Raw genomic sequence first — 27392 nt, 5'->3', positions numbered from 1 at the left:
CTTCTCCCCCATCACTTCTCCAGACACTGACACCCCATTACTCCAGTTTCCCCGGCTTCAGCTTTGGTCTTCAGCCCCATCCACCCAAGGTAAGACTGGTAGAGGGGAGGCCGGCGGAGAAGGGGAGGGGCAAAGCATCCTGCATCCTGAGATAAACAAACCCGGGGAGGGGGCGGCCTAGACTGAGGGGCCTGACGCGGGAGGAGAAGAATGGGGGACTGGCCTGGGGGAAATGGTAGACCGTAGGCCCGCAAACCAGGGTCCTCTGATGGGTGACTGACATCTCTATGGTTGCCCAAAATCCAGTGCTGGGGGCGTGAGAGCCATCCGGAGCCCTGGGAGCGTTTTGAGGGGCTCAGATTCTGGAGACTGCGGATCACCCTCTCTAGTGGACCTCTGCCCCTAGGATTTGCCTGAAGCCCACCCCCAACTCTGCACCTGCCCCCCGAGGGCCACCGAGGACCATGACTAAGACAGATCCTGCCCCCATGGCCCCGCCGCTCAGGGCGGAGGAAGAAGAGGAGGAGGAGGAGGATGAGCCTGTCCCGGAGCCCCCCAGCCCCACCCAGGAGCGCCGGCAGAAGCCTGTTGTGCACCCCTCGGCACCAGCCCCCCTCCCCAAGGACTACGGTAACCCCCCTCCCCATCCTGCAATATGGCCTGGAGCCTTGGGTGGCCAGGGAGGTCTGGCTGAAAACTCCGCTGGTGGAGATGGTGGGAGGACTCCCGAGGATTTGAAGGTGGTCTGGAGGAGTCATGGCCCTTGCATCCCTACCCCCCTTCATTCATTCATTCATTCACCCACTGGAGAATGGAATTGGGATAATCCTAATATTTGATTCATGACACATCATTCAGTCCTTTAGTCATTCAACAAGCATGTTTTGAAAGCCTGCTGTGGACCTAGGAGGTGGGGCAGACAGATCTAGTCTTTGCCTAAGAAAATTCACAGGCCTCAATAATGGTCACACAAATAAGTACAAAAATACAGGTACATAATTAAAGACATGATGAGAATCGTGTTTGCCAAAAATAGGAGTCTGCAAGAGCCTTTTAAGATACAGTTTTCCTGAATAAATAACATTCAAGGGAGACCCAAGGATGGACTGAGGGTTAACAAGGGGAAGGGGATCCCAGGAGAGGTGACCACAGGAGTGAAGGTTCTGAGGTAGGAAGCTGTGGAGCTGAGAGGGAGGTGTCCTCTTAGATAAATAGAAAGTGTCTACTCATTCACCAGCAGTACTATACTCGGTGACAAGCCTTTGCTGGGAGATGGAGATTTAATGGTGAGCACTCCAGGCATGATCTCTGCTCTCAGGAGAGAAGGCAAGACTAAACAAGTAACAGATATATAAATCAGATAAGTTCAGGGACTTCCCTGGGGGTCCAGTGGTTAGGACTTTGCACTTCTACTTCAAAGGGCATGAGTTTGATCCCTGGTCCGGTAACTCTCACATGCCATGAGGCATGGTCAGAAAAAAAAAAAAAATCAGATACGTTCAGATTGGAGTGAATGCTATGAAAGAAATAAAAGATGGAGATATAATAATAGAGAATGGCTAGGGGGCAGCACCTTGAGATAGAGCAGTCAGGATGGGTCTTTCTGACGAGGAAGCATTTAGGTGGAAACCCTGAGCATGAGGGGGGCTTCCCTGGTGGTTCAGTGGTAAAGAATCCACCTGCCAATTAGGAGATGTGGGTTCAATCCCTGAGTCAGGGAGCTCTCCTGGAGAAGGAAATGGCAGCCCACTCTAGTATTCTTACCTGGAGAATTCCATGGACAGAGGAGCCTGGTGGGCTCCAGTCCATGGGGTCGCAAAGAGTTGGGACACGACTTGGTGACTAAACAACAACTGAGCAAGAGGAGGAATCAACCATAGGAGACCTGGAAAAAGAGTTCCAGGCTGTAACTAGCAAGTTGCAAAAGCCCTGAGGCAGGACTGAGCTTGGAACAAAAAGAAACTCATGGTGCTGCAGTTAGGGAGTGATCAGAGTTGAAGTGAGAGGTTGGCAAGGGCTAGATCTGGGAAGGGCCTTCAAGGCTACTGTGAGGACTTCGTGTATATTTTAAATGTGATGGTGGGGAGAGTAGTTGGGGGCGGGGGCATGGGTATTTAAAAGCAGGGGAGTGGCAGTTCTGATTTATATTTTTAAAAGCTCCCTCTGGTTACTGCATAGAGAGAGTGGAGCTCAGCCAGAACTGGGTATAGGAGGAGGCTTTTAGATGTTGGCTGAGAATCCTCAGTAGCTGTATGTTCAACTAGGTTCCAAGTTCAGAGTGTAGGCACCAGCAGGATAGGGCAAGAGGGATGGCCTCTGTGGACGTGTGTCACTCCCTAGAGGGGGATCAGAGAGGCTAAAGGTTGCCCTCAGTCTGATAGAAAAATAACATTATCTGGGTGTGCAGGGCAGGGTATCCATCCCGGAAAACTGGAAAATTTCCTTTGGAAATGTGGCTGGGGCCTGTGGCCTGCTGGGATGTCAAAGAGCCTAGGGTGTCTGTTCCCCACCCCCAGGAACCCTGCTGCTTGTGAAACAAGGAGGGTTTGGTCACAGAAGGTGAAGGAATCTGAACATGTGGTTGAGGCCAGAGAGAGGGCTAAGGTGGACTCCAAGAGAAACTCGTGTACGTGTTGATTAAGTGTGTACATTAATTCAGTGGAGACTGAGCATCTCCTGGATGCCAGGGCCTTGGGGATAAGGGAGAACAGAAATGTCCCAGTGAGGGGGACAAGTGAGAAAGAGAGATAGAGGGAAAAGAGGGAAGAAGAGAAAGAGAGGAAAAGAGGAGGGAGGAAGGAGTAAACAAGTAATGGGTTTTGGGGTTTTTTTTTTGGCCACATCATGAGGCATGTAGGATCTTAGTTCCTTGATCAGGGATTGAACCCAGGTCTCTGCAGTTTTAACCAGCAGATGGCTGGGGAAGTACCCAAGTAGTGATATTCTTAAAGAAATTTTTAAAAAGGCAAGAGGGACTTCCCTGGCGGTCCAATGGTTAAGGCTCTGTGCTTTCAGTGAAGGGGGTGTGAGTTCGACCCCTAGTTGGGGAACTAAGATCCCACATGCCTTGCAATGCAGCCAAATTTAAAAAAAAAAGAATTGGGGGCGGGGGGAGCAAGAGATGGAGAAGGGCAGAGGTGCTTACTTAGCCAGGGTGGTCTGGGGAGGCCTCTCTGGAGCCTTAAGAAGATCTGAGGAAGGCTGGCCCTGGCAAGAAAAACAGCAAGCACAAAGCCCTGAGACAGCAATTTGCCTGGCAGACTGAAAGGACGGAAGGAGGCCAGTGTGACTGGAGGGGAATGAGTGAGGGGGAGAGAGCAAAGAACAGACAAGGCCAGTTGGTGCAGGGCCTTTGGCCAGAGTGAGATTTGGATCTGTACTCGAGTGTGATGGGAGCCAGGGCAGGGATCTCCGCCAAGAAGGGCTGGGGTTTTAAAGGAGCACACAGGCTGCCGGCTGGAGACTGTACGGTACTTCCCTGGGCTCTCTATCATCCGGTCATTCATGTGCTCATCCGTTCAACAGGCACTGAGTTCCCACCACATGCCAGCCCTGTGCTGGGTGCTGAACATTATTAGAGGGCAATCCTCAGAGTCTACAGCAGAGAGATGGATTTCCTCTGGGTTTCCCCCTGGCTGGCCACAGGTTGGATCCTGCCCATGGATACATTTTATGTGGACTGCACAGTAGCTGAAAAATTGGGCAGATTTTTCTTAAAAACTGATTTTTGGCTTTTAAGTTTTCTTTACTCTGGGACTTCCCTAGTCATCCAGTGGCTAAGACTGTGCTCCCAATGCTGAGTGCCTGGGTTCAATCCTTGGTCAGGGAACTAGATCTAGATACCGCCTGCTACAACAAAGATCCCACATGCCGCAGCTAAGATCCAGTGCAGTCAAATAAATAAATCAATATTAAAATTTTTTTCTTTACTCTGGAGATGCGGCCTAATCGTGCCCAGACTGACAGGGTACCATGGGCCAGAACAGTAGCAATCCCCTTTGGCATGCAGACTCCTTGTCACACTTGTTTCGTGAGGTGGAGGTGGCTGTTATACAGGAATTGCCTGATCTTTAATTTTTCAAAACACAGAGGGCATCCTAAATTTTATGTGAAACCTCTTTATTTTGAAACCTCGTGCTGGCCACACAGAAAATGCCCAGGGCCCAAAGGCCACCAGTGTGAGACCCTGCCTTAGGAGGTCTTAAAGACAAAGACCTAGGGCTGCTGTATCTCAGGGTGGAAGGAGGCGGGGTCAGGTTGCCTGGGGGTGACCTTGGACCTCTCACCACCCCAGCCTTCACCTTCTTCGACCCCAACGACCCTGCCTGCCAGGAGATTCTGTTTGACCCCCAGACCACCATCCCTGAGCTGTTCGCCATTGTGCGTCAGTGGGTGCCCCAAGTCCAACACAAGATCGACGTCATCGGCAACGAGGTAAGGACACTGGTGATGCAAGGGAGGAGGGGAAGGGGTCCCTCACGTGTTTGGGTAACCCTCCCTGGTCCCCGGCACCCTTAGATTCTGCGTCGAGGCTGCCATGTGAATGATCGCGATGGGCTGACCGACATGACACTGCTCCATTATGCGTGCAAGGCTGGGGCCCACGGAGTCGGTGAGGGTCCTAGCCCCCAAACCATGAACCCCCAAACCTCGGCTCCCACGCCCGACACTCTCAGAACTCCAGCCCTCCAACCTCCATCCTGAGTCCACAGCCTAGGACCCCCAAGTGCAGTCCCTGAGGCCCAGAGTCTGCCCCATGGCCCTGGCCCCACTCTCGGGAGGAGGGGACCCAAGCTGACCTGGGCTGTCGCGCAGGGGACCCCGCGGCGGCGGTGCGCCTCTCGCAGCAGTTGCTGGCTCTGGGCGCAGACGTGACCCTGCGTAGCCGCTGGACTAACATGAACGCACTTCACTACGCCGCCTATTTCGACGTGCCCGATCTCGTGCGTGTGCTGCTGAAGGGTGCGCGGCCCCGAGGTGAGGAGGGGGGCCAGGCTGGGAGCCGGCAGGGCCCAGGAGAGGAAGGAGGTCTTGAAGCAAGAGGAGGGTGCTCAGGTGTAGGGAGTGAAGAAGGGTGGGAAGGTGACTAATGGTCCCCGCTTGGGAGGCCAGGATAGGAGGCGGGAGGCGCAGGAAATGGGGCTCAGTGGTCCTTAACGCTGCTGGGACCTGGCAGGAGCTAGTCGGGAGGGGTGTGGCCGAGGAAGGGCGGGGCTCTGTCCGAGCCTGCGGGAGGCATTGGAGCCTGCGGGTTAAGAGAGAGATGAAGAGATGGACTTCCGGAGTCTGGAAGGCAGCAGCGAAAGGGCTGGGAGCCGAGGGCGCTCACTTGGAACCCTCCTCTCACCCACTTCCCAGTGGTGAACTCCACGTGCAGTGACTTCAACCACGGCTCAGCCCTGCACATCGCTGCCTCCAACCTGTGCCTGGGCGCGGCCAAGTGTTTGCTGGAACACGGCGCCAACCCAGCGCTTCGGGTACTGCCACCCTGGCCCAGTCCTGTTACCTTCCTTTTCTTTCCTTCCCAATCCCTTTCCAGCCAGCAGGCCTCTGCAGAGGATGGGAGGGGGGCAGGACCACTTGCCTTTCTTGACGCTCTCATTCCCCATTGGCCCAGTTGGACCCTTGACCTGGTACCACAGGAGCCCATCTTCTGTGTTTGTACTTCCATGGCCCCATTTCTGGGTTTGGGGTCTTGGCCCTGAAGGCATGACCTACACTACTGAAGTGGGACGTTCATTCCCTGTTGGCTCCATACTTGACATCCCCAGGCTGGGGTCTTAGGGGTGGGCTTCCCTGGGGACCGTGATCTGAACCTTAATGCCCCATCCCTTCCTGTTGCCATGTTGGCCCAGGGCATGACCTTACTCCCATCTCTGCTTCACCTTGACCCAGGATCTCTGGGGGCATGGCCTCAGTGGGAGGGCAGCCTACCACTACTGAGTTTTCTCCCCATCTCTTCCTGTTGGTCCACAGAACCGAAAGGGACAAGTGCCAGCAGAGGTGGTCCCAGACCCCATGGACATGTCCCTGGACAAGGCAGAGGCAGCACTGGTGGCCAAGGAGCTAAGGACGCTACTGGAGGAGGCAGTGCCACTCTCCTGCGCCCTCCCCAAGGTCACACTACCCAACTATGACAACGTCCCAGGCAATCTCATGCTCAGCGCACTGGGCCTGCGCCTGGGAGACCGCGTGCTACTGGATGGCCAGAAGGTCAGGAACTAGAGCAGGGAGGGGAGGGCAGGACTCAGCGCTCAAAGCTGGGGCCTTGGGCAGAGTCCAGACTCGTCCCCTCTGTCTGTCCACCCTCCCGGGCATGCACACAGCGTTTATTTCATCCCACAGTTGTTCTGCTAGAGCCTCCATTATGCCCCACGCTGGGCTGAGCTCTTAATCCAAGGGGGACAACAGATCCATCTCCTGACAGTGACAGCCCAGAGCAGTTGTGGCTTTCGTGGGGAAGCACAGGCAGAGTGATCAGCACAGGTCGGCCCCATTTGGGGCCCCCTGGGCCTTGTGGTCCCCATTCAGGGCCACCTGTGCTCCCAGAGTGATCACTCCTTTGCTTGGGAAAAAAGTATGGATCAGAGCAATCAGGGGTGTGATGGGGAATGCACCCACTTGAAGATGTGGAGGAGTGAGCCAGGAGAAGAAAAGGAGAAAGGCGGGGGGTCTTAGGAAGAGGGAGCAGGGATAAAGTCCCAGAGGACAGAGAATATCTTCATTCATCCAGGCATTCCAAATTGAATTCATTTACCTGATGTCCCTCAGGCTCCATGCTAGACCCAGCCTATCCTTGGGGGTAAAGACCTGTGTCAGCCCCAGCCTTGCCCTCATAGAACTCCATTTCTATTGAAGAAGAGACAGTCAATAAAGTCAACTCACAGTTAAGATAATTTCCAGTAGCAAGGGCTTTGAAAACATTTATTAAATGCAAATACTTAATAAATTGGCCCTGGCCGAGGGCAGAGGTGGTTTTAGCTAGGGTCTTCTGAGAAGGCATCTCTGAGGAGGTGATATATGGGCTGAGATGGGATGGAGCTCATCTTGTAAAAATATAAGACAAAGGAAACCAGAGGTACAAAGGCTCAGAGGAGTGTGCATGGAGGGGAGTTATCTAGGGAGAGTGAAGTGGCAAGGTTAGCAGGGGCTGGATCATACTAGACCTGCAGGCCACTGCAGTGACTGAATTTTGTTTCTTTGTGCAGTGAGAAGCCATAAAGTCACACTTTGTTTCCTAATCAAGAGTTCTGCATGCATCAGCCCCCTTTGGAAAGTTCTTGTACGTGATCTAATCAAATCAGTGTCCCAGTTTTGAAAGCAGGAGGGGTTGACTCTCTCCATTTTACAACATAGAAGACTGTAAGAAATCCAGAGTGGTGAAACTTTTGTCTGGAGACATGTAATAACAGTCTCTGCCTGGAGAGAAGCAGCACAGCAAAGTGGTTATTAGGATTTGCTCAAGCGCATCTCAGCTCTGCCACTTGCCAGCTGTGGGGCCAGTGATTTCACCTCTCTGGGCATCAGTTTCTTCATCTGTAAAAGGAAACTAATAATACCCATTTCAGGGGGGTGTATGAGGTTTATTTTAAAAATGGATTTGTATTTTACAGTGTTGTGTTAGTTTGCTTCACTGTACAGCAAAATGAATCAGTTACACATACACACATATCCATTCTCTTTTAGATTCTTTTCCAAGTTTAAATTAGTTAAAATGAGTAAAGCCCTTAGAACAGGGCTTGGTGTACACCAAGTGCGCTTTGTGTGCCAGCCACTGTTCTGATCCCCACACCAACTCTCCAAAGGAGGCACTATTATTTGGCCCATTTTATAGACAAGGAACTGAGGCTTAGAGCAGTGAAGGAACCTCACCCAAATGATAATAACCACACTCACTGCAGCTAAGCAATGCCACATATATTAAAAATGTTTCCACCAGATAACTAGACTCTGAGGTGGACTGTTATCCTCATTTTACAGGTGACACTGAGGCCCATGCAGCCCCTCTACGAAAGTGACAGTATACTAATAGTCAACACGTACTGATCCCTTACTCAGCACCAATCCCTGTACTGAGGGCTTTTCTGTCTCTGTAGCATTCATGTCCAATAGACTTTGTGAGATTGTTCTGTGTATTTATAGTCCAGTGAAGTAGCCACAAGCCACATGTGGTTATTAAGAACTTGGAATGTGTCTACTACAATTGGGGAAATATTTAATTTTAGTTATTTTTTTTTCTTTTTTGGTCACCTTGCTCAGCATGTGGAACTTTCCTGACTAGGGATCAAACCCATAACCCCTGCAGTGGAAACATGGAATCTTAACCACTGGACCATGGGGGAGATCCTGATTTCAGTTAAATTGTCATTATGTGGCTAGTGGCTATTTACTACATTGGACAGGGCAGCTCTGTAACAATCCTGTAAGGTGGGTGCAATTTCTACTCCCATTTCGCAGATGAGGACACTGAGGCACAGTATGGTTAAGTCACATAGCCAGTGAATGGTGATGTCCAAGCTGAGATGCTGAGATTTGAGCCTGGGGCTCCCTCATACACTCCACCATGCTGCTGGTTGCCACTGATGGTTTTTTTTTTTTTTGGCCACTCTGTGCAGCTTGCAAGATCTCCAGGGACTGAGCAGTGAAAGTGCTGACTCTTAACCACTGGACCACCAGGGAATTCCTTGTGCCAGTGATGTTATGGCCTCCCAAGGCCCACCCAAGCCATATCCTCCCTTGTTTTCTCCAGACGGGCACGCTGCGGTTCTGCGGGACCACGGAGTTCGCCAGTGGCCAGTGGGTGGGCGTGGAGCTGGATGAACCCGAGGGCAAGAATGATGGCAGTGTTGGGGGCGTCCGGTACTTCATCTGCCCTCCCAAGCAGGGTCAGTCCCACTGGGGTCCACTCAGCAGTGATACTGCTGACTGAGTGGTGGGGACGGGGGTGATGATGGGGCAGGGGCCAGAGGCCTGGACAACTCCCAGCCCAGGCTCTGTCCCCCCAGGTCTTTTTGCCTCTGTGTCCAAGATCTCCAAGGCAGTGGACGCACCTCCTTCATCCGTCACCTCTACACCTCGGACTCCCCGAATGGACTTCTCCCGTGTCACTGGCAAGGGCCGCAGGGAACACAAAGGTCAGGCGGAGCCCATGGGGTGACAGGAGCCAGTCTTGAGGATATTCTGTGGGTAGCCCAGCTTCTGTGACTCAGTTTTTGCTCAGGCCCAAACTCCCATTTTAGAGGACAAACTCTTGAGTCCCTGACTTTTGTACCTGAGTTTCTCCTTTGATTCAGTACTGGTCCCACCCAGTTCTTGGAAGGACCTGTATGTGTTCCCTGCCCCCTGTGACTTAGCTTCCCCTTAGACCCAAAGGCTTTCTCCCAGTTTTAGGGAACAATCTGTGGGGTTCCTGGCTTTAGTGACTTGCTTTACCCTCAGACCCAACTCCCTCCTTCATTTTATTTATTTTCCCCTCTTCATATTTTTTATTTTAAAAATTTATTTGCTGTGCTGGGTGTTAGTTGTGGCACATGGGATCTTCCATCTTCCTTGCAGCATGCGGGATATTTAGTTGTGGCATGCAGAATCTAGTTTCCTGACCAGAGATTGATGTGGGCCTCCTGCATTGGGAGTGTGAGTCTTAGCCACTGGACCACCAGGGAAGTTCCCCCCCTCCTTCATTTTAAAAGGACAATTTCTAACTTTTGACACTCGGTTTTTCCTTTGGCCTCAATATCCTTAACTTTGAGAAAGAGTTTTTGGGGTGCTCTAGGTTCTTGACTCAGTTTTCTCCCTCACGCCTAAAGCCCCCAACCCCAGTTTCTCTGGCAGCTGGGGTTTTCTTTCAAGCCCCCCAGCCCCGCACTCCTATTTCAGAGAAGGGCTCGGCAGTTCATCTCATTTGATCAAGGACAGAGTTCCTACCTGTGGTTTTCTGGGTGGCATAGCGACCCCTGGGCTGGCGTCTAGAGGCCTCACCCTCAACCCTTGTCCCCTCCACCCCCAGGTAAGAAGAAACCCTCATCATCCCCGTCTCTGGGCAGCCTGCAGCAGCGCGAAGGAGCCAAGGCTGAGGTTGGAGACCAAGTCCTCGTCGCTGGCCAGAAGCAAGGGATTGTGCGCTTCTATGGGAAGACAGACTTCGCCCCAGGTGAGGATCACGATATGGGCTGGGGGGCAGGCAGGGCCTCAAGGCGTCCTGACCCCCTCCTGTTTCAGGGTACTGGTATGGCATCGAGCTGGACCAGCCCACTGGCAAGCACGACGGCTCTGTCTTCGGTGTCCGATACTTCACCTGCCCCCCGAAGCATGGCGTCTTTGCACCAGCATCTCGAATTCAGAGGTGAGCCCAGACTCTGATCATCGCCCAGGGTACTACCTAGAGCCCTGATACCCGCCATAGATGTCTCCTCCTCTTGGACCAGGAGGATAGAGTGGACACCCACCCCTATACCCTAGCGCTTTCCTCGTAGGCCCCCTGTAGCTCAGCTCCTGCCAGACCCTGGCCTCTTGTGGCTCTGACTCCTCCCACTTCTCATATCTCCCCAGGATTGGTGGATCCACTGACCCCCCTGGGGACAATGTTGGAGCCAAAAAAGTGCATCAAGTGACAAGTGAGTTGCAGGATGGGTGTGCGGAGGAATGTGGTTTGAGGGTAGGCAGGAAGGTCATGGGTCCTTAGGTATATGCTGGTGACAGGATCTCTAGTGTTTAATTGGGGATCCAGGAAAATGATGAGTTGGACCCCCAAAAGGATGGGTGTTATGGAGAAGAGGATGTTGACAAGGTTCTGAGCAGGCACTGGGGACATGGGTAGGTCTCAGAGGACACAGGGAATATTATTGAAAAGAGAGTCTAGATGGCTGTTGGAAGTGTAGGATATTGGGGATGTAGATAAATATTAATGACAAAGAGTCTGGGTGGATACTGAGGACAGAGGTGGGTCTGTCATCCCATCACCTGAGACCTTGCCCCTCTCTTCAGTGACGCAGCCCAAACGCACTTTCACAACAGTCCGGACCCCAAAGGACATCGCATCAGAAAACTCCATCTCCAGGTGCGTAGCAACCCTTGGTCCCCTCTCCTGTGAGATAATTCAGGGAAAGCCATCCACCAGGCCACTGGACAGAGGGGTCTGGAGTTCTGGTTGGGGCTGGAAATAGAGGTTAGGAAAACTTAGGACTAAAGTTAGCTTACCCAGAAACAGTCTTTAGAGAGTGAGGCCCCACCATGAATCCTGGTGAATTCAATTTTTAAGAGGCAGGTAAGACCTTCCCTCGTGTCTCAGTGGTAGAGAATCTGCCTGCCAAGCAGGAGACAGGGTTTCAATCTCTGGGTGGGAAAGATCCCCTGGAGAAAGAAATGGAAACCCACTCCAATAATCTTGCCTGGGAAATCCCATGGACAGGGGAGTGAGCTATATACAGTCCATGGGGTCACAAAGAGTCAGACACAACTAGCAACTAAACAAAAATAAGGGAGACAGAACACCCTCTGCTCCAGAAGAGCCCGAGAGAGCCGGAAAGGTGGAGGCAGAACCCAGAAAGGGCAAATCCCAGACCCTTGGGGAAGAGCCAGGTGGGGATGGGCCCAGATGCTCCCACATCTGGGACTGTGACACAGTTCTTTTCCCCAGGTTGCTCTTCTGCTGCTGGTTTCCTTGGATGCTGAGGGCGGAGATGCAGTCTTAGAGGCCCTGGACATCTGACAGAGACACAGAGCCCCCTCTAGCGTCTCCTGACACAAGGAACCCCCGAGTCACCCTGAGATAGAGATTCCCAGTAACACATCCAGAATAGAGACCCCATTAGCCAGCCCTCGATCACTGAGGCCCTATTAACAGATTCCCCCATGATGACCCCCCAAATACAGACCCTATGTTACCCAGAAAGAGATTCCCTGAGTGTAGTACCTTCAGGCTAGTCCCACCCCTCAGATCAGACCCTCCAATTAACAGATTTCCATCTCACCCCAAATGATGGTGACTTACTCTACATAATGCTCCACAGTAGAACATTCCTGAGTCACTAGTCACTGGAGCAGAACCATTCCCTATTAACAAAGACCCTCCCCGCATCAAACCCCCTTGAAAGAAACATCTCCAGAGAAGAGTAACAGACCCACATTTAATATCAGTCCTGTCAAGATGTTGTGACTCCCATGGTCACCCCAAAACCCTTAGACTGCAATCGGACACTCCCTCCATTAACAAAAACCTCTACTCTTACCCCTCAAGAAGAGACCCACATTAACCAGCCCACTGTCACCCCCAATTTACAGATGCCAAAACAGTCCTGGAAGTGCTAATTACAGGACCCCCAAGTCTTCCTATCCTCTGCACCCTCAAGAAACCCCCAGTGCCTTGTATGAAGCCCACCCCATGTGGCCCACAGCACCTGTGCTGGCCAGGCTCCCAGAAAATTCTCTATTTTTTAAGTAATGATTTCCCCCTTTGGGGGACCCCAAAATTTGGAGGCCCCATTCTGGGACTCAGGATCCCAACCCCCAGAGTACATGTCCCAAACTTCCCTCTGCCCTTAATTCCTACAGCCCCTAGGAGAGCCCCAAACCCTAACTCCCAGGACCCCCAAATCATGGAACCCCAAATCCCCAGGGAATCCCAAATTTAAAAAATCCAGTTCCAAGCCCCCAGGAAACCCAACCATGGAAGTCCCTATGCCTGAGATGGAGGAGACTGTAGTCAGGATATGCATCCTGGGCATCCAGGGCATGTCAAGCCCTATTCATAGGCACCAGGAGACCCCCAAACAGAAATTCTCATCCCTGGAAACCAGAGGACTTCAATGCCCCAAGTCCATGGATCTCAAGATACCCAAATTCCAAGAGTCCCAGTCCCAAGGGAATCCCCAAGTCCTCAAGCCTCCCTCTCTAATAGACGAGGAGCATCGAGGCCTTGAGGGGATCCCAAATCCTGGAGCCCCCATTTCAGTCTACGTTCTGGTCACAGGTCCAAAACACCAAATCTAAGTTACTGGCCCTGAAGGACCTCAGAGCACCCTGGACAGACCAGCAGAAGCCGACGGAGACCCTGAAGGCCCAGGGTGTCCAGGGCAGACCTGGGGCCCTGAAAACCAAGGACAGCTCACGACTGCCCCTTCACTGCATGTCCCCAAACTCAGCATGACCCCCATCCCCTTCAATAAAGACGTTTCTATGGCTTTCTGTGTGGGGTCGGTGTTTAGGGAGTTAACGGCCGTGCCTCTAACCCTTACTAGGGGAGCATGGCAGAGGAAGTCCTTCCCTCAGTCTCGTCTCCCTACGGCTCGTATATAGGATGGCCTAACCTGCGGGGGGCCGGGGGGGGGGTAGTCCTTCCAACACAGCCGTTTTTCCTGTGGGCTCTACTCTGGGCTCGCTCCGCAGTGTGGACGGATTCCGTTCTGAAGCTCTCATTGGTCGGTCCAGACGAAGCTCGGTCTCTGAAGGGTCCAGTGGCTCAAAGGCCAGGAGGCATAGCCTATCACCGAACGAGGGTGAGGGGGCGGGGCGACACTCTGTGAGAGCGCCTATTGGGTGGAAGGCGGAGCTTTAGCGCTTTTGAGAATTCCCATTGGTCTGAGGATGCCTGCGTCGGGCAGTCGTGCATGGGGGCGGAAGTAGCTGGGAAGGGAATTGGGATGTTGAATTTGGATGTTGGAGGGGTCACTGGTGGACGGTCAGTCTGCGGGGTGGCCGAGGGTGGAGATGGCGGTCCAAGAGAGCTGAGAGTGGGGACCCAGGGAAGCGCATGTGGGAGTCCGAGGAAGCTCAGAATGTGGAGTTCTAGAAGACAGAGTCGGGGGGTCCAGGGGGCTTGGAGCGTGGAAGGAGTCAGACTCAGGGTCACAGGTCCAGGGGTGCTGCAGTGAAGGGGCGCTCCGGAAGAGAAGGGAGTCTAGAGGAGGGGGATCCGAGGAGACTGAAAATGGGTATGTCTGAGGAGGCTTAGACTGGGGGCACAAGGGTGCTCAGAATGGAGTGTCTGAAAGGGCTTGAGGAGGGAGGAGAATCTGTGAAGACCTTGAACACTGTTGGAGAGCAGGATTGCAGTTTTTAGGCATGCATGCTGCGCTGTGCTTAGTCAGGGCATGGCAGTTTTTACGATGAGGTCTCAAATCAAGGTGTTTAAAGGGACTCTGGTGTGTAGCCCTAGGGTATATGTGTGGAGCTCTTGGGAAAGGCGGCGGATGGAGTCAGAGGCTGTTCTCTGGGGGAGCTTAAGACAGCAAATATGTGTAGTTTGATGGACCTTTGGTGGATGGAGTTTGGGGGAGTATTCTGGGTGCTCATTGTGTCCGGGCAAGTGTGGGGGCTGTGCACTGAGTGGCTTTTGAGATACTGAGGACTTAGGTTTTAGAAACCAAGAGAGCTTCCCTAGAGGTCTGAGCTGAGGCTGTGGCCCATGGTAAGAGCAGAAAGCTGGATCATAATCTGAGGGCGGCAGGCTTGGTTACTTCAGCATGTTCTTCTCCCCTCCCCACAGGTCTGACCGGGTACCTGGAGTTGCTGTCGATGGAGGATCAGGATGCCAGGGTCCCAGCCCTGGAGCCATTCAGGGTGGAGCAGGTTGTCAGGACTGGGGTTGCAGAGGGTGAAGGTGGGGACTAGAGGGTGGGAGATAAGAGTGGAGATGGATAGGGAGGCTAACTCCTGGGTTTGTGGGCTGGGCCTGACCCCTCCCTCTCCATTCTTACCCTCAGGGTCCAGCCCTATCCTCACCCCCACCTCCTCATCCCCCAAATAGTCATCGGTCCCTTGACTTAAGGCCCTGGCCTGTCTGGGGACATCCTGAGCTACACTCCAGAGGAGGGGCTGCGCATGGGTGCTAGCACTAGTCTGCGGGTGAAAGGGCCACACCTTCAGGGGGATCTCTCTGTCCTAGGCACCACCTGTAATTTACTACATCCCTGACTTCATCTCCAAGGAAGAGGAGGAGTATTTGCTTCGACAGGTGACCTCAACACCCTTCTGGTCTGTTCTTCTCCTCTTCCCAGATCCCTCTCCAACCCCCAGCTCTCATGTGAGAGCCGACAAAGCCACAGTGAAGACCCTGGCAGAAAGGAGAGTGCCGCCCAGCACCCATCCCTCACCTTCCCTATTCCTTTCTCAACACCTGCCGGGGCCTGGCTAAAGAGCTTTTCCCAGGAGGCTTAGGGGAAACCAAACTGATTTTTTTTTTTTTTTTGCCAAGTCATACATCTTGCGGGATCTCATTCCCTGACCAGGGACTGAACCCAGGTCACAGCAATAAAAGCGCTGAATCCTAACCACTAGAGCACCAGTGAACTTCCCAAACTGATTCCTAGAAAGGTGGTGTTTATTATGGAGTTTAGGCTCTCCGTGCTAAGACAACCCAATCCTGCTACTGTTATAAGGAAAAGGAAGTTACAACACAGGCTGAAAGAGCCCAGTTCAGGCCCTTGAGACAGGCCCTTGAGATTTGGGGAATGAAGAATTTACAGTGTTCAGATTTCTGTGCTGAAATAGTTCAGGCCTCAGAATGTTAAGAGTAAACGCTTCCCTCCGCTGATAGCTCAGCATAGACCCAGAGCCTTGGGAACAAGGTTACCAAGCCCAGACCACCTGTGTTAGATAGTACAGTCTGTATTCTATTCTTAAGGTTTGGGGAAAGAAGAAGAGTTTTACAAAGTTCAGAATCCATGCATGGGATAGCCCTTTGCAGCCCCAGAGCCTTGGTTACAGAGCCTGAACCTGCCCTGTGCAGTCTCAACTACTCCTATCTTGTTTGAGGCCCAGGAATGAGTTAGGTTGAGAGCTCAGACTCTCCTACTGAGACAACCCATCCCAGCCCCATTACCATGAAGGAAATAAGGAGATTTCTTAGGCTTATTTTTTTAAAGATGCTTTTTGATTAATTAAATAATTTTTGGCTGCTCTGGGTCTTCCTTGCTGTGCGCAAGCTTTCTCTAGTTGCGGCAAGTAGGGGCTACCCTCTGTTGTGGTGCACGGGTTTCTTACTGAAGTGGCTTCTCTTGTTTTAGGAGCACAGGCTGTAGGGTGTGTGGGCTCAGTAAGTTGTGTGCACAGGTTTAGGTGCCCTGCGGCATGTGAGATCTTCCCAAACCAGGGATCGAACCCATGTCCCCTGCATTGGCAGATATATTCTTAACCATTGGACCACCAAGGAAGTCCAACTTTTTATTTTTTAGTATTTATTTGGCTGTGCCGGGTCTTAGTTGCAGTATTAAGGATCTTCAGACTTTGTTGCGGCATGCAGGTTCTTAGCTGTGGCATGAGGGTTCTTAGTTGCAGCGTGTGGGATATGTTAACAGTTCCGTGACGAGGGATCAAACCCAGGCTTCCTGCATTGGGAGTGTGGAGTCAGCCACTGAACCATCCAGGAAGTCCCTTCTTAGACTTCTTTGAGACAACCCTTTCGAGACCCCTGGGGTCTTGGCAGTGGAGAATTTTCAAAATACTCTCTTGACTGTATTGAATAACCCAGTTTAGCACTTTTTCTCCCTCAGGCAATAGGAACAAGGAGGTTCCAGAACTCAGACTGTCCTGAGATAGCCCAGGGATCAGAAAATTAGAGTGCAGACTGTTTGCTGAGGTGAAAGAGCCCAGTCCAGCCCACAGCTCTGGGTAGATTCAGACCCTGATTGTACAGCCCTTTCTCAATCCTGGTAGACACAGGTCAGCTTTGAGGCTTGTGGTCTCCACAGGGGGAAAAGGCAAACAACAAAATCCTGGGAACATTATCCCAGAGAATGATCCCACAGACACTGAGATGACCCATTTCCACCCCAGGTAGAAACCGCTTTGTTGGCCTGGGTGGGAGAATCAGAGAGGGTGGTCCTTGAAAAAGGACTGACCCCCTTCTATCTCCCAGGTCTTCAATGCCCCAAAGCCAAAATGGACCCAGCTCTCCGGGAGGAAGTTACAGAACTGGGGTGAGTGTCCCTGACTGTGAGCATAGCTGACCTAGGGATGTGGGCTGGGGTAGGCATGTCAGGTTTGATAGTCTCAGGACATTGAGGCGAAGGTGGGGGGGTCCCTGAGGGCTGAAGGGATCCCAAGGGCCAGGAGGATTCTGAGGGGTCAGTAGAGGTCTTGAGGGGTTAGAATTTCCTGATGGGTTGGGGGGTATCTCTACGTTTTGGAGAAGCAGGAAAGCTTTGAAGAGTGGAGTGGGGATCTCCAAAGAGTTAGGGGTCCCTGAGGAGGTCAGAGTGCTACCAACCACTAAGATATTCCTAATGGGGGCTCGTTGGTGCCAGAGCTCCTTGGTTGGGTGCCCTCAGCACCCCACTATCCTCCCCCAGGTGGGCTCCCCCATCCCCGGGGGATGGTTCCTGAGCGACTGCCACCGTGGCTCCAGCGCTATGTGGACAAAGTGTCTGACCTCAGCCTTTTTGGGGGTCTCCCAGCCAACCACGTCCTCGTAAACCAGTATCTGCCTGGGGAGGGCATCATGGTAACCACTCTCTCACCCCACCCTCGAGACCTGGGACCCACCACGGGGCAGGGCATCATGTTGACCCACGTCCACTCTCATTAAGCGGTTCACATAGCCCAACCAAGCATTCGCCTCCCTGTCCCCAGCTGGGGGACACCTTTCACCTCAGAGGGTTGGGGGTGGGGATGTGTGGACTCCTGCCCCATCCAGCCCTGGTACTCACTCCTCAGCCCCACGAGGATGGGCCACTGTACTACCCGACCGTCAGCACTATCAGCTTGGGCTCTCACACCATGCTGGACCTCTACGAGCCTCGGCAGCCAGAGGATGATAACCCAACAGAGCAGGTGGGCCCTGAGATGCTGCCCCAGCCACTTGTGAGTGCTCCGACCTCCCATATCCTCCAAGAGACCCTGGTTCCACCCACCTATGAGGTAACTCTGATACCCATCTACCTGCAGGGTGCCCTAGAAATCATGATCTTCACAGATACCCCAATACCCCCACCTGTTGAGCAACTATCCTGACTTCCTACAGATGTCCTGGCCCCGCATATTTAGAGTGAGCACTCCAATACGGCAGGCAGGGCTCCCCAGTTCTCCAACAGACACTGATATCCTGATACCGCCACAACCATCCCCTCAGGGGTGTCTCTGACATCCTCCCAGACACCCTGACTCTCAGTGGCCACTGCATAGGCACCCCAATACTGACCTCCTCCCTCCCACTCCAATAATGTGATCTGTCATGCAGGACACCTCCAGATTCTCTTGGCACCTCAACCCAGGACTCACTGCTCAAGCCCCATTCTGTGAGGGTTGCTCATGACAATTTCCCTGACCTCTTTCTTTGATGCATGTCTGACCCCCCAGTGTTCACAGAAACTACCCTGGATACCCTGATCACAGCTGCTCCTTAGGGTTCCCCCTTAAAAAAAAAAAAAGAAAAGAAAAAAACTTTTATTTATTTGGCCATACCACCCAGCAAGTAGGACCTTAGTTCCCTGGCTAGAACAGAAACTTCATCTCCTGCAATGGAACCACAGAGTGTTAACCACTGGACCCCCAGGGAATTCCCCGGGCTCCCTTTGTCAATCCTACATGCTCCTGTCTGCCCCCCACCTTGCTGGTGTCCTCAAAGCATCCTGAGATACCCTCACGTCCGCCCAGACCACACCCGCTCCTCTCTCCCTCCCTTCCTGGCTTCAGCCAAGTCCTTGGCCCAGTTTCACCCAGTTTACTGGGACCACTGATCCCTCAGTCCCAGACCCTTGAAGATTCTTTAGACACCGAGACGCCCCCATCTGCAGCCTAGTTCCTACCCCTTCCCAAAAGACTGCCGACCACTCCCCTTTCCCTCCCCTCGTGCCCCTCCCCTCCAGGCCCTGGCCCCGTCGCTCTTGGGATTTTCATTCCAAAGCCTTGATTCTTAGGAGCACACTTGCCCCTCAGCCTTTGCCCCTGGAACTCACTGACCTGAACCCCCAAACTTGCTGAACTCTCGTCTGCCTCCGCCACCAAATTCTGGGGACCCGCTAACCTTCAACCCTCCCCGCAGCCCCGGCCCCCGGCCCGGCCGGCCACCTCTCTGCTGCTTGAACCGCGCAGCCTGCTGGTGCTCCGTGGCACCGCCTACACGCGCCTCCTCCACGGCATCGCGGCAGCCAGCGTAGACGCACTCGAGGCAGCCTCCCTGCCGCCCAACGCCGCCGCCTGCCCCTCGGCGCAGCCGGGAGCCCGCCTGGTGCGCGGCACCCGCGTCTCGCTGACCATCCGCCGAGTCCCCCGCGTGCTGCGCGCTGGCCTCCTACTCAGCAAGTGACGCCAGGGCCCAGGACCTGCTCGGATTCCCGAGCTCCCTCCCGCTCTGGACTGCTACCTTCCTGTGACCTTGGATCTCTGGGGTAGAGGTGGCTCCCCTCGGGTTATTTTCCAGTACCTGTGTGGAAACCACAGGAAGAGGACCCATTCCAAATAAACCAACAACAAAAAAGTCTTACTCTGGTTTTGGACATTTGGGGGTGGGGGTGGGCAGATGTTTGGGCTCCCGAAGGGGTCTGCGTCTGTGACCTTGGAAGAATGGTGTGAGCTCCCAGGGGGTCTTCCCAGGTGGCTCTGTGATAAAGAGTCCCCCTGCTAATGCAGGAGACACAGGTTCAATCCCTGAGTGGGGAAGATCCCCTAAAGTAGGAAATGGCAACCCACTCCAGTATTCTTGCCTGGGAAATCCCATGGACAGAGGATCCTGGCGGGCCACAGTCCATGGGGTTGGCAAAGCCTCCCACATGACTGAATATACATGCACACGCAGATGTGGGTTCCCAGGATGAGAGGTCTGGGTCTCAGAGTGATTCAGAACTTGGGGCTCTTGAGCAGGGAGGGTCATATCTGGAAACCCTTTAGTTGGGTGGGGTGAGCTTGAAAGTCAGCTACTGGTATACTAGGGAGGAAGGAGTTAAGTGGAGATAGGGTCACCTGAGCTAGGCATCAAATTACCTGGGTCCAGGTTCCACCTGGAAGGAGGTGGAGCTGAACCTGCCCCTGGGCTTTTGGCTGCCTCAGGCCTGGGTGAGTCCTACTGAGGAAGTCTTCAAGGAGACTGGGGCTAGAAAAAGGGCTCCTGCTGGGGGTCCTCACTGACTCTTCGTCCCCAGGCTCCCAAATATGGCCCGGCCCCCACCTCTGGGCCCTAGATCCCCCTCAGAGCCCTTCAGTCACCCCCCTGGAGCGCCTAGGGAGCTGGACGCTACTGGAGACACAATCTGCATTGCATCTGGAGAGGAGAGCATCAGGTAGGGGCTGGGGCTTTAGAAACTGGGGTCCAAAGTGGTGGGGGCATTACCAGGGTAGGAGGTATTGTGGCTAAGACCTCCTGGGGACATGGGGACATGGGAGAGGTAACCCGGGACAGGGGTGGGGTAGAGTGAATAATGGGCACCTAGCTCACCTGGTGGCTCAGATGGTAAAGTGTCTGCCTGTAATGCGGGAGACCTGGGTTCAATCCCTGGGTGGGGAAGATCCCCTGGAGAAAGAGATGGCAACCCACTCCAGTACCCTTGCCTGGAAAATCCCATAGACAGAGGAGCCTGGTAGGCTACAGTCCATGGGGTTGCAAAGAGTCGGACACCACTGAACGACTTCACTTTCACTTTCACTGAAGACTCACCCAGGGGCCTGTCATTGTCCTCCACCTCCCAGGTCAGAACAGGCCCAGAAGCTGGGGCAGGACTCTTTGGACCCTCCAGAGCACTTCCAGGGTGGGCCAAGGGGCCTGGAGCCTGTTGCTGACCTCCCCAGGTTGCCAGCGCCCTCTTCCCTTGAGGAGTCAGCTGGAGCAAAAAACCTAGAGGTGAGTTGAGGTGACCTGGGCCCCTGGGCCAGCCCCCACCTCCTGTCTGTCTCCTAGAGTCTGCCCTCCACACCAGGGATGATTCTGGAAAAGTGTTGGCCAACTGTGTGGGGGTGGGATGCTCTAGACAATGATTCTTGACCTACTACTTCATATTTTATCAACTGAGAGAGAATTATGTTAATATTTTTTTAATTTATGGCTGTGCTGCGGAGAAGGCAATGGCACCCCACTCCAGTCCTCTTGCCTGGAAAATCCCATGGATGGAGGAGCCTGGTAGGCTGCAGTCCATGGGGTCTCGAAGAGTCGGACATGACTAATCAACTTCACTTTCACTTTTCACTTTGATGCATTGGAGAAGGAAATGACAACCCACTCCAGTGTTCTTGCCTGGAGAATCCCAGGGACGGGGGAGCCTGGTGGGCTGCTGTCTATGGGGTCGCACAGAGTTGGACACAACTGAAGCGACTTAGCAGCAGCAGCAACGGCATGGCTGTGCTGGGTCTTCATTGCTGCATGTGGGCTTTCTTTAGTTGCAGAGAGTTGTTATTGTTGTTCAGTTGCTCCAATGTGTCTGACTCTTCATAGTGGGGCTGCTTTCTAGATGCGGTGCATGGGCTCAGTAGTTGAGATGTGGCGCGGGCTTGGTTGCCACAGAGCAAGTAGTCTTTGGACCAGGGATCGAACTTGTGTCCCCTGCATTGGCAGGTGGGTTCCTAACCACTGAACCACCAGGGAAGTCCAAGAATTATCTCATCATTGGCCCTGGTGTTCCCTGTGGGAGTAATTTGGTTCCATTACCCTTCCCTCTCCAAGACCCCCAGGCCCTATATGGACAAGTTTCTAGGAGCCTTGAAAACCTGGAGAATTTGAACTAGAGGTTCTTGGGCCTGACTCCACTGGGAAGTTTCTCTAGGTGGGAGCGGCCTTGGGGCACACCCACAGATGGACTCTGCTGCAGAGAAGCATCCAGAAGGCAGGAGCCTGGGTGCAATGGGAATGGGAACAAGGTCCGGGTTGGCTCACTGGCCCTGACTCAGCCCTGTGTTCCCCAGCACCCCATCTCTAGCCGAGAGGTATTACAGGCTGATCAGGACAGTCTGCATCTTTGTCTTCTGGGGCTGGGCCTCTGGCTGCAGGACTTGGAGCGAGGCCTGGGGCCCTGCGTGTCAGCCCAGAGCAGGATGGTCCAGCTGCAGGTGGGTAAGGGCCTCAGGAGTGGGGGCCAGCTTCCCTTGGAAATGGATCTGTTCCATGTTCCCCATGTCTGGATGGGAAGAGGGTGGGGGTAGTAACTCCAGTCCTAGGTCTCTGGTGTTCTGGTGCCCCTGTGGTGTGTGTCTGTGTGTGTCTGTGTGTAGGCAGCGGGGTGGTGTGGTGTGGGGTGTGCTGATGATGTCCAACCATGTGTACCCAGTGTGTGTGTGTGTGTGTGCTGATGATGTCCAACCATGTGTACCCAGTGTGTGTGTGTGTGTGTGTGTGTGTGTGTGTGTGTGTAGGCAGCAGGGTGGGGTGTATTGATGATGTCCAACCATGTGTACCCAGTGTGTGTGTGTGTGTGTGTGTGTGTGTGTAGGCAGCAGGGTGGGGTGTATTGATGATGTCCAACCATGTGTACCCAGTGTGTGTGTGTGTGTAGGCAGACCTACGTGTGTGCAGCTGAGCGTTTTGATGATGCACTGAGCGCAGTGAGCTGGCACAGCGCAGTGAGCCTCAGACCCGGGCAGCCCTGGAGCAACTCCTGAAGGCCTTCAGAGCCCACCAAGACAGCATCTTCCGACAGCTGTGGCGGCTGCAGGCCCAGCTGGTCAGCACCAGCCTGGTATGGCCCACCCTGGTGGTCCCTGGCGCGGGTGCCAGTCTCAACCTTCATGACCTCTGTCCTCTGAGCAGGTGTTGGAGGAGGCCAGCACACTGGAACAGGACTTGGAGTTCGAGGGGGACTCAGATGGGCCGGGCCCTGGTGGGGTCTGGGGGCCCTGGGCACCCAGTAGCCTCCCCACGCCAGCAGAGTTGGAATGGGACCCGGCGGGGGACGTTGGGGACCTTGAGCCTTTAGGGCGAAGGACAGCCCGGATGCCAGGGGCTCCGTGTGAGCTGTGTGGCCACAGGGGCCCCCAGAGCAGAGGACAAAGCCTGGAGGTGAGAGCAGGTGGGGTGACCTCCTCCCTCCAAGCACCCATGGGACCCTCTGTGTGTCTCCTAGCAGGGTCCTGGCCTTTCGAGAAGGCCTTCAAACCTCTGGCTCTGTCTCTCCCAGTGTCTCTTTCTCTTTTGGTGTCTCAGTGTTCTCCTTCCGGGTCTCTCTGCCCTCATTTCCTCTCACTGTCCCCCTCATTCACCCCACCACAACCACACTACCCTCCTGACTCTTCAGACATTTCAAACACACTCCCATCTCCAAACCCCCAGATGCATGCCCAGCTCCCCTCCTCCTTCACTCCAGTCTCTCCTCAAATATCACCCCTTCAGAGAGACCTGCCCTGGCCTCAGAACATTATTACTCCTTATCCTCTTACTTGGGCTTCCCTGGTGGCTCAGCTGGTAAAGAATCTGCCTACAATGTGGGAGACCTGGGTTTGATCCCTGGGTTGGGAAGATCCCCTGCAGAAGGGATTGGCTACCCACTCCGGTATTCTAGTATTCTGGCCTGGAGAATTCCATAGACTTTGTAGTCCATGGGATCACAAAGAGTCGGACACGACTGAGTGAAAAGTTAGCACCTAACAGTACTTACCACATCTTGCCATTATATGCTTATTAAATTACAGTCTCTCTGTCTCCTGCTAGAATATAAACTCCATGTATGCCAGCATTTTGCCTGCTTCTGTGCCCACTGTGTCCTCAACTCCTAGGACAGTACCTGGAGTGTAACAGACACTCATTAAATATTTGTTGCGTGAATGAATAAATAATGTCTCTCTTTTCGGGTTTGCTGTTGTTGTTGGGCTCTGGCCCTCTCTTCATCTCTCCCTGAGATCTCGCTCTTCCCCCAGAATCTCATCTATATGACACCATACTGCCATCGTGGTGCTTCCTCAACTTTGTGTCTGTCACTGATTCTCCAAGGAACCCACACCTCTCTCCCCCCACAGGACATGCTCATGTCGGGCCTCAGCCACCGAAAACACATAGCAAGTCACCGAAGACAACCCCTGCTCTGGAAGTCTCGAGTGAGTTGGTCCTCAGCCAGGTGTATCACTCACGAATCATGATAGCAAGTGACAGCAACCCAACCCTGACTGAATTACACACAAAAAGGGGATGCTGGGTTGTTGTTCTTTTTCACCACTTAACTTAAAAGTCTAGATGCTGTTGAATTTCAGACCTCAAATACTGCCAGGGTGCAGTCCCTCCCTGTCTTGGGCTCTACTTCACGGTGGATTTCTTCTCAGCAACATGGCTGCCCCAGCAGCTACACATTCTCTTCCCACTGGCTCACTCACCCCGGAAGAGAATGCTCCAGACTCACAGGCAGCAAAAGTTCTAGGTCGGACTCCCGCTTCGCCACCAATCACAGTAGCCAAGCTGAAGGAGGGCTCTGATTGGCCAGATCTGGTCACATGCCTAGTTATGGAGGTAGAATTGTGAATTCAGAATAGTGAGGAATTATGATACCGTCCTCTCCAAGTTGAACCACCGTTACCGGGAAAAGGGGGACTGCATGGAGGGAAGGCACAGACAGACCTCCAGTACACTTGGAGCTATTCCAAGTCCCCATGGGGGCTTGAGGATGGAAGGGGTGCTAGGAGAGGAGGAGAAATAAGCCCAGTTCTGCTTGTCTATGGTAGTAAGGTAAAGAGCACATTAAATGTCACTTCCACCCATTCTGCTGCTGGTGGCTCTCTATGTTTAGGACAGGATGAGGCAAGCATCTCCCAGTCTCCAAGATGTGATGCTGGAGGCGCACCCTGGGTAAGACGTTTTGGGAGAGGAGTTTGGGGGACAGGGCTCATGGTGGCACCCACTGGTACATTTAACACTGCATTTCCCTTCACAGAGTGCCCACTCCTTCATCCAGGCGACCTCTGACCTTCTTCCATCTCCTCCTCCTCTTCCTTTTCCTGGTGGGTATCACATTGTTCCTGCCCATGTCAGGGGGCTCCTGCTGCTCTCCTTCGCAACTGATCAGGACACCTTACCTGGAGCTCAGCTATGTCAATGGTCCCCCTCCAATGTGAGAAGGCCGTCTAGACATAGACATAGGTAATAAATAGTCCCTGCTAAAGGATATGTCTTAGTCTGTTTGGGCTGCTGTAACCAAATAACATAGACTGCGTGGCTTAGAAACAACAGAAGCTGGTTTCTCACAGTTCTGGGTGCTGAAAAGTCCAAGATCAAGGTGCTGATAGATTCAGTGTCTAATGAGGATCTACTTCCTGGTTCATCGATAGCCATCTTCTTCCTGTGTCCTCACATCAAAGAGGGGCCAGGGAACTCTGAGGTCTCTCTCTCTTTTTCTTTTTTTTGGCCACATGGCATGTGGGATCTTAGTTCCCTGGCCAGGGATCAAACTCACACCCCCTGCATTGGAAGCATGGTGTCAACCATTGGACCCTAGGGAAGTCCCTCTTTGGGGTCTCTTAGAAGGGCACTAACCCCTTTCATGAGGCCTCCACCCTCATGATCTGATCAGGTCCCAAAGGCGCCACACCTCCTAATACCATCACATTGAGGGTTATGAGTGTTGAGGGGACACAAACCTTCATTCTGTAGCAGGATGTGTGAGGATACTGGATGCTTGAATATTGACAATGTTTGATATGATCCTGGTACATCTTGACAACCCCTTCCACAGATCCCTTTGCCTTGAGCACAGAATATAGAATTGAATCAGCCCATCTTGGGTTGGGTTCCCCCAGACCATCAAAGATTCCAGCACAGATAGTTTTTTGTTTTTAAAACACAGTGTGTATATATATTTATACACCCCATTTTTTTATGGGGTATTTTAATTATAATTTGTCTGTGCTGGGTCTTAGTTGCAGCATGAGGGATCTTTAGTTGTGTCATTTGAACTCTTAGTTGTGGCAGGTGGGATCTAGTTCCCTGACCAGGGATCAAACCTGGGCCCCCTGCATTGGGAGAGCGGAGTCTTAGCTACTCGACCACAAGGGAAGTCCCTCAAGCACACGTAGTTGTTTTTTTTTGGGGGGGGGGGTGATCCTAAGCAAATTGATAGGGGAGTGGGAAGTGAACCAGGGAAGGGAGTCAGTGAGCTGGTTGCTTCTCTGGGCATTGGTGTGCCATCCCCCTAGGGACCTCTGGGAGATTGTGGGACACACAAGAGGTGAAGGACTTGTGGCATATATGTACCAGCTCTCATCTCTCATCGATTCAGGATTAATCCTGGAGATGTTAACTCCCCAGCACTTCCAGCCTCTCCTGTCTGTAAAGACTCTCAGGCAAAGAGGTACAGGTGCTTGCCACAGGCTACTAGAGGGGTAGCCTGCATTCATCCAGGTGCTCTGTTCAAACACTACATGGTGGGCTCCCAGGCTGGCCATCACTAACTGGACTGTGAAAGCCCTCTTCTCTCAGGTCACCAAGCTGAACTGCCAGCTGGGGAATCCAGTCCCCAGCCTCGGGTGTCTAAGCTTATCCTCTCCCAGAGCTTAAAGTATCAGGACAAGAGGTGGAGCAGAACCAGACTCAAGAACAGAGGCAGGAGCCCCATGCTAGTCTCCTGGATGTGCACTTAGGACAGACACTTCCTTGAATTCTCAACCACCCAATGGTGTGTCCCTGCTTAATAGAAATGGGAAACTGAGGCTCTAGAGGGGAAGCCACTAGCCTGAGGCCACACACAGAGCAAGTGAGTGAAACCCAGTCTCCATTGATTTAAGGATAAGACAGTGAACACCTTATGCAGGGGGCCCAGGTTCCACCCCTGGTTAGGGAACTAGATCCCACATGCTGAAACTAAGAGTTCAAATGCCGCAACTAAAAAAATAAAAAGAACCCGCATGATGCAACTAAAGATTCTGCATGCCACAACTAAGACCTAGCGCAGCCAAATAAATATTTATTTATTATTTTTTTTCCAAATAAATATTTAAAGCAAACATAAAAACAGTAATCCTTGAAAAAAATTTGGGAATTAATAACTAATTTTTGTGGGTAACTTAAAAGTTCAGGACTGCAAGCAGAGCTGGATCCAGGGGCTCAGTTCTTTCCTGTTCTGGCTTCAGTCTTATCCAAATGGTGGGGAGTGCCCCTTGAAACCACCAAGCCTACATGCCACCAATTTAGCAGTCAATAGAGAGGTGTGTGTGTGTGCTAAGTCGCTTCAGTCCATGGGATTCTCCAGGCAAGAATACTGGAATGTGTTGCCATCCTGTCCTCCAGGGGATCTTCCCAACCCAGGGATCAAACCCAACTCGCTTATGTCTCCTGCATTGGTAGGCAGGTTCTTTACCAGTAGCACTACCTGGGAAGCCCAATAGGAGAGTTGCACTGAAGTGAAAGTCGCTTAGTCGTGTCTGACTCTTTGTGAACCCATGGACTGTAGCCCACCAGGCTCCTCTGTCCATGGAATTCTCCAGGCAAGAATACACTGGAGTGGGTAGCCATTCCCTTCTCCAGGGGATCTTCCTAACCCAGGGATCAAACCAAGGTCTCC

General features: G+C 52.9%; 3 protein-coding genes across 11 annotated transcripts; all 3 read left to right on the top strand.

Annotated features, from left to right (window-relative positions):
- CLIP3 (CAP-Gly domain containing linker protein 3) lies at nt 1-13178 on the top strand. Of its 3 annotated transcripts, none has more exons than XM_027977408.2 (14): nt 1-89; nt 407-630; nt 4295-4434; nt 4519-4612; nt 4816-4977; nt 5359-5477; nt 5977-6213; nt 8750-8885; nt 9006-9134; nt 10007-10150; nt 10219-10342; nt 10549-10613; nt 10984-11056; nt 11636-13178. In XM_027977408.2, the coding sequence occupies exons 2-14, from the start codon at nt 465-467 to the stop codon at nt 11688-11690; spliced, it is 1644 nt and encodes a 547-aa protein (XP_027833209.1). In that variant the 5' UTR covers nt 1-89; nt 407-464; the 3' UTR covers nt 11691-13178. The 3 variants fall into 3 exon arrangements, with proteins under 3 accessions (XP_027833209.1, XP_027833211.1, XP_027833210.1); XM_027977410.2 differs by having other exon boundaries at nt 390-630; XM_027977409.2 differs by having other exon boundaries at nt 307-630.
- A 418-nt stretch (nt 13179-13596) lies between these two features.
- Nucleotides 13597-19414, top strand: ALKBH6 (alkB homolog 6). Of its 7 annotated transcripts, none has more exons than XM_027977438.2 (7): nt 13597-13675; nt 14483-14565; nt 14924-14950; nt 16853-16913; nt 17286-17437; nt 17650-17853; nt 18977-19414. In XM_027977438.2, the coding sequence occupies exons 1-7, from the start codon at nt 13651-13653 to the stop codon at nt 19238-19240; spliced, it is 816 nt and encodes a 271-aa protein (XP_027833239.1). In that variant the 5' UTR covers nt 13597-13650; the 3' UTR covers nt 19241-19414. The 7 variants fall into 7 exon arrangements, with proteins under 7 accessions (XP_027833239.1, XP_014955475.2, XP_042086772.1 ...); XM_015099989.3 differs by having other exon boundaries at nt 14882-14950; nt 17650-17766; XM_042230838.1 differs by having other exon boundaries at nt 14882-14950; nt 17650-17796.
- Nucleotides 19415-19961: 547 nt separating this feature from the next.
- SYNE4 (spectrin repeat containing nuclear envelope family member 4) lies at nt 19962-25003 on the top strand. Its single transcript, XM_060397844.1, has 8 exons — nt 19962-20210; nt 20617-20767; nt 21823-21966; nt 22455-22592; nt 22664-22922; nt 23840-23943; nt 24627-24685; nt 24771-25003. Exons 1-8 carry the CDS (start codon nt 20083-20085, stop codon nt 24949-24951), a joined length of 1164 nt encoding a protein of 387 aa, XP_060253827.1. The 5' UTR covers nt 19962-20082; the 3' UTR covers nt 24952-25003.
- The last annotated feature ends 2389 nt before the right edge of the window (nt 25004-27392 follow it).

Source organism: Ovis aries, chromosome 14 (genome assembly GCF_016772045.2).
Source record: "Ovis aries strain OAR_USU_Benz2616 breed Rambouillet chromosome 14, ARS-UI_Ramb_v3.0, whole genome shotgun sequence".
NCBI lineage: Eukaryota > Metazoa > Chordata > Mammalia > Artiodactyla > Bovidae > Ovis > Ovis aries.
This window is presented reverse-complemented; position numbering and strand designations above follow the sequence as displayed.